Source organism: Macrotis lagotis, chromosome 1, assembly GCF_037893015.1.
Source record: "Macrotis lagotis isolate mMagLag1 chromosome 1, bilby.v1.9.chrom.fasta, whole genome shotgun sequence".
Lineage (NCBI taxonomy): Eukaryota > Metazoa > Chordata > Mammalia > Peramelemorphia > Peramelidae > Macrotis > Macrotis lagotis.
The window spans coordinates 839,363,166-839,366,138 of NC_133658.1; the positions used below are offsets into that span (position 1 = coordinate 839,363,166).

Below are 2,973 nucleotides of genomic sequence, written 5' to 3' on the forward strand. Positions count from 1 at the left end.
ATGTGGAGTAGTGATTACTGGCATTATTTTGTATGCATGTTTTTATGGAATCAACTTCTAAGATGCTAGAATAAAATTTAACATTTTGTGGTTCTGGTTGGTTATAATAGATGACATTTATATTGTGCTTTAAATTTTTCAAAATATCCATATATGCTATACTGATCATGTCATCATTTGAAATGTATTCTATGATAAATTTATAAAATAGCTTACTTTGCATTATCATTTTTATTTTAAAAGAGAACTCTAATATAACGATTGTGATTTTCTTGTAATAATATTTCTTGATCAGAGAACTAGTTCACAGAAAAAATAATATTTCATACATTATTATAATGCTAAATATGTTAATTTTTTGGCAGTGAGAATCTAAACATGGCTTGCAATAGTGATCATGTGATGTCATCTTCTGGGAATAGATCTTTCCATCCTACATCCTTTATCCTGCTTGGAATTCCAGGATTGGAGAAATCTCAATTTTGGATTGCTTTTCCATTTTGTGCCATGTATATTTTGGCTCTGATGGGAAATATAGCTATTCTCCATGTGGTACGTATAGACCATACTCTCCATGAACCTATGTATATTTTTCTGGCTATGCTAGCTTTCACTGACTTAGTTTTGTCTTCTTCTACCCTTCCCAAAATGTTGGGAATTTTCTGGTTTGGTTCTTGTGAGATTGAGTATCATGCCTGCCTTACCCAAGTCTTTTTCATTCATGCCTTCTCTTCTGTGGAGTCTGGTGTTCTCATGGCAATGGCCCTGGATCGTTATGTGGCCATCTGTTTCCCACTCCGCCATTCAACCATTCTGTCTACTTCAGTGGTGGCCAAACTAGGTGTGTCAGTGATGGTAAGAGGTATGCTGTGGGTGAGCCCCTTTTGTTTTATGGTCACCTGGAAACCCTTTTGTCCTAACAGAATCATCCCCCAGTCATATTGTGAGCATATGGCTGTGCTGAAACTTGTATGTGCAGACACCAGAGCAAATCGTAGATATGGGCTTTTTGTGGCCTTCTCTGTGGTTGGCTTTGACATCATAATCATTGCTGTGTCCTACATTATGATCCTTCGGACTGTGCTGCGATTACCATCAGGAGATGCTAGAATTAAAGCATTTGGAACATGTGCCTCTCATATTTGTGTTATTCTGGCCTTCTATATTCCTGCCCTCTTTACATTTCTTACCCATCGCTTTGGCCATCAGGTTCCTCGGGTGGTCCATGTAATGTTAGCAAACCTCTACCTTTTGGTGCCTCCCATGCTCAATCCCATCATCTATGGTGTGAATACCAAGCAGATCCGGGAAAGGGTAGCTCATGCCTTTTGCTAGGAGGTTATCTGAAATGAAGACTACTGAACCACCACTCTCCTTAACCAATTAGAGGTTAAGGGGTCATTGAATCCAGATGCTTCCTTGTCAATAGCCTAATATGACTCCCAAAGTTATTCCTTCCAATTGTCACTATTTGTGGAGAAGGACAACATTAGTGAATGAAATTTCATTAGTGTTTGAAATTCTAGGTATCACAAAAGGAGAAAAAAAATTACTCTGGCCTAGGATACTTGCTAAGTCTCTATTTGAAAGAAGTGTTCATGAGAGATGCTTTATGATTTTAATCCTGTATTGAAAGATAAGGGGCTGAAAGACAAAATATGATTTTGAGCTAACTTATAGCAGTTAAATAATGATTTAAGAGAATTTGGGTGCTTTCCACCCCCCCCACTCTCTTCAATAGAGTAAGTATTCATGAAATTGTCTAGTACTAAATGGGACTTTCATCATACAAATTTTCATTTTCTTGCGAACATCACTGCATAGGTGGCAGCCTGTCATGATGATTAAGGTGCTAATCCTAAAGTCAGATTTAATTTCAAATTCTGCCTTTGACTCTTATTAAATGTATGGCCCGGGACAAATCATTTAAATTTTATGTATCTTGAATAATACTGTATGACATATCTGCTAAAGTGCCATACAATATGTGGTGTATATAGATCACTGACCTTGGAGTCAGGAAGATGGGAGTTCCAATCAGCTTCACATACTTGACTCTTGTTGTGTGACCTTGAGTATGTCAGTTAACCTGATTTCCTCACATACAGAGCCAGTCATCCCAATCCATATCTGACCTCTGGACCCAGATGGTTCTAGAGGAGAAAGTGAGACTGGTGACTGAGCACAGCATCCCCTCACTCAAATTCAATTCATGTGCTTGTCATGGTATCACTCCCTGATGTCATGGTCTTCTCCTGGAATGAAGGACAAATATCATCATCATTTGATCCAAGAAAGTTCTTCAAATCCGATGAAAGCTTAGATCTTTTGCATAATGGCATGCCACAGTTATGGGACTGTTTTTGTCAATACTTCTGTTTACTGAAAGTTGCATAACTTTGAAATTTGTAAAGTTTAGCAATCTACTGTGAAAGAAGTAATTGTTATTCTTGAATTAAATTGGTTCTCTTCAATCCCCTCCATATACACATATTTCAAAGATAGCAATTATGAAATAATTCAGGAACTCTTTGGAATTTAGCACTCAGAAAGTTAAAAAAATTTTCTCAGTTATTAATCATTGGAGCAACACATTATCTGGAGGAGGAACACCTACCATTGATTCACATCTTTGTACTACTACCTTGTGAGCTTAGAAATGTCAGTATAAAATTTCTGCCTTCATTTTTTTTTCTGTAAAGCAAGTAACTGGATTTTGTTCTATATAAAATCCCTTTTTACTCTGAAGCTGTGAAACTTTTAGGTTTTTTTTTGCTGGTCTGTATGAGAGATACCTTTATGTTCTACTATATTGATTTGAAAAATATAATTTATAATATCAAAAGAATTATGAATTTAATATTGGTGAATATAATATTTGTATTTAAATTACTAATAACTTTAGTTTCTACATTTTCTTTTTTCAGACAGATTATATGACTTGGGAGTCAAAGAGAACAAAATAGCCTGGGG

At 36.1% G+C, this 2,973-nt stretch overlaps 1 protein-coding gene across 1 annotated transcript; it reads left to right on the forward strand.

The window, feature by feature from the left end:
* The first annotated feature begins 402 nt into the window (after positions 1-402).
* LOC141489149 (olfactory receptor 52R1-like) lies at positions 403-1,335 on the forward strand. Its single transcript, XM_074189892.1, has one exon. The coding sequence runs from the start codon at positions 403-405 to the stop codon at positions 1,333-1,335; it is 933 nt and encodes a 310-aa protein (XP_074045993.1).
* Positions 1,336-2,973: the final 1,638 nt, after the last annotated feature.

Excerpts from the sequence above, each read along its gene's own strand:
- LOC141489149 (XM_074189892.1), top strand. The coding sequence starts at position 403 with ATGTCATCTTCTGGGAATAGATCTTTCCATCCTACATCCTTTATCCTG.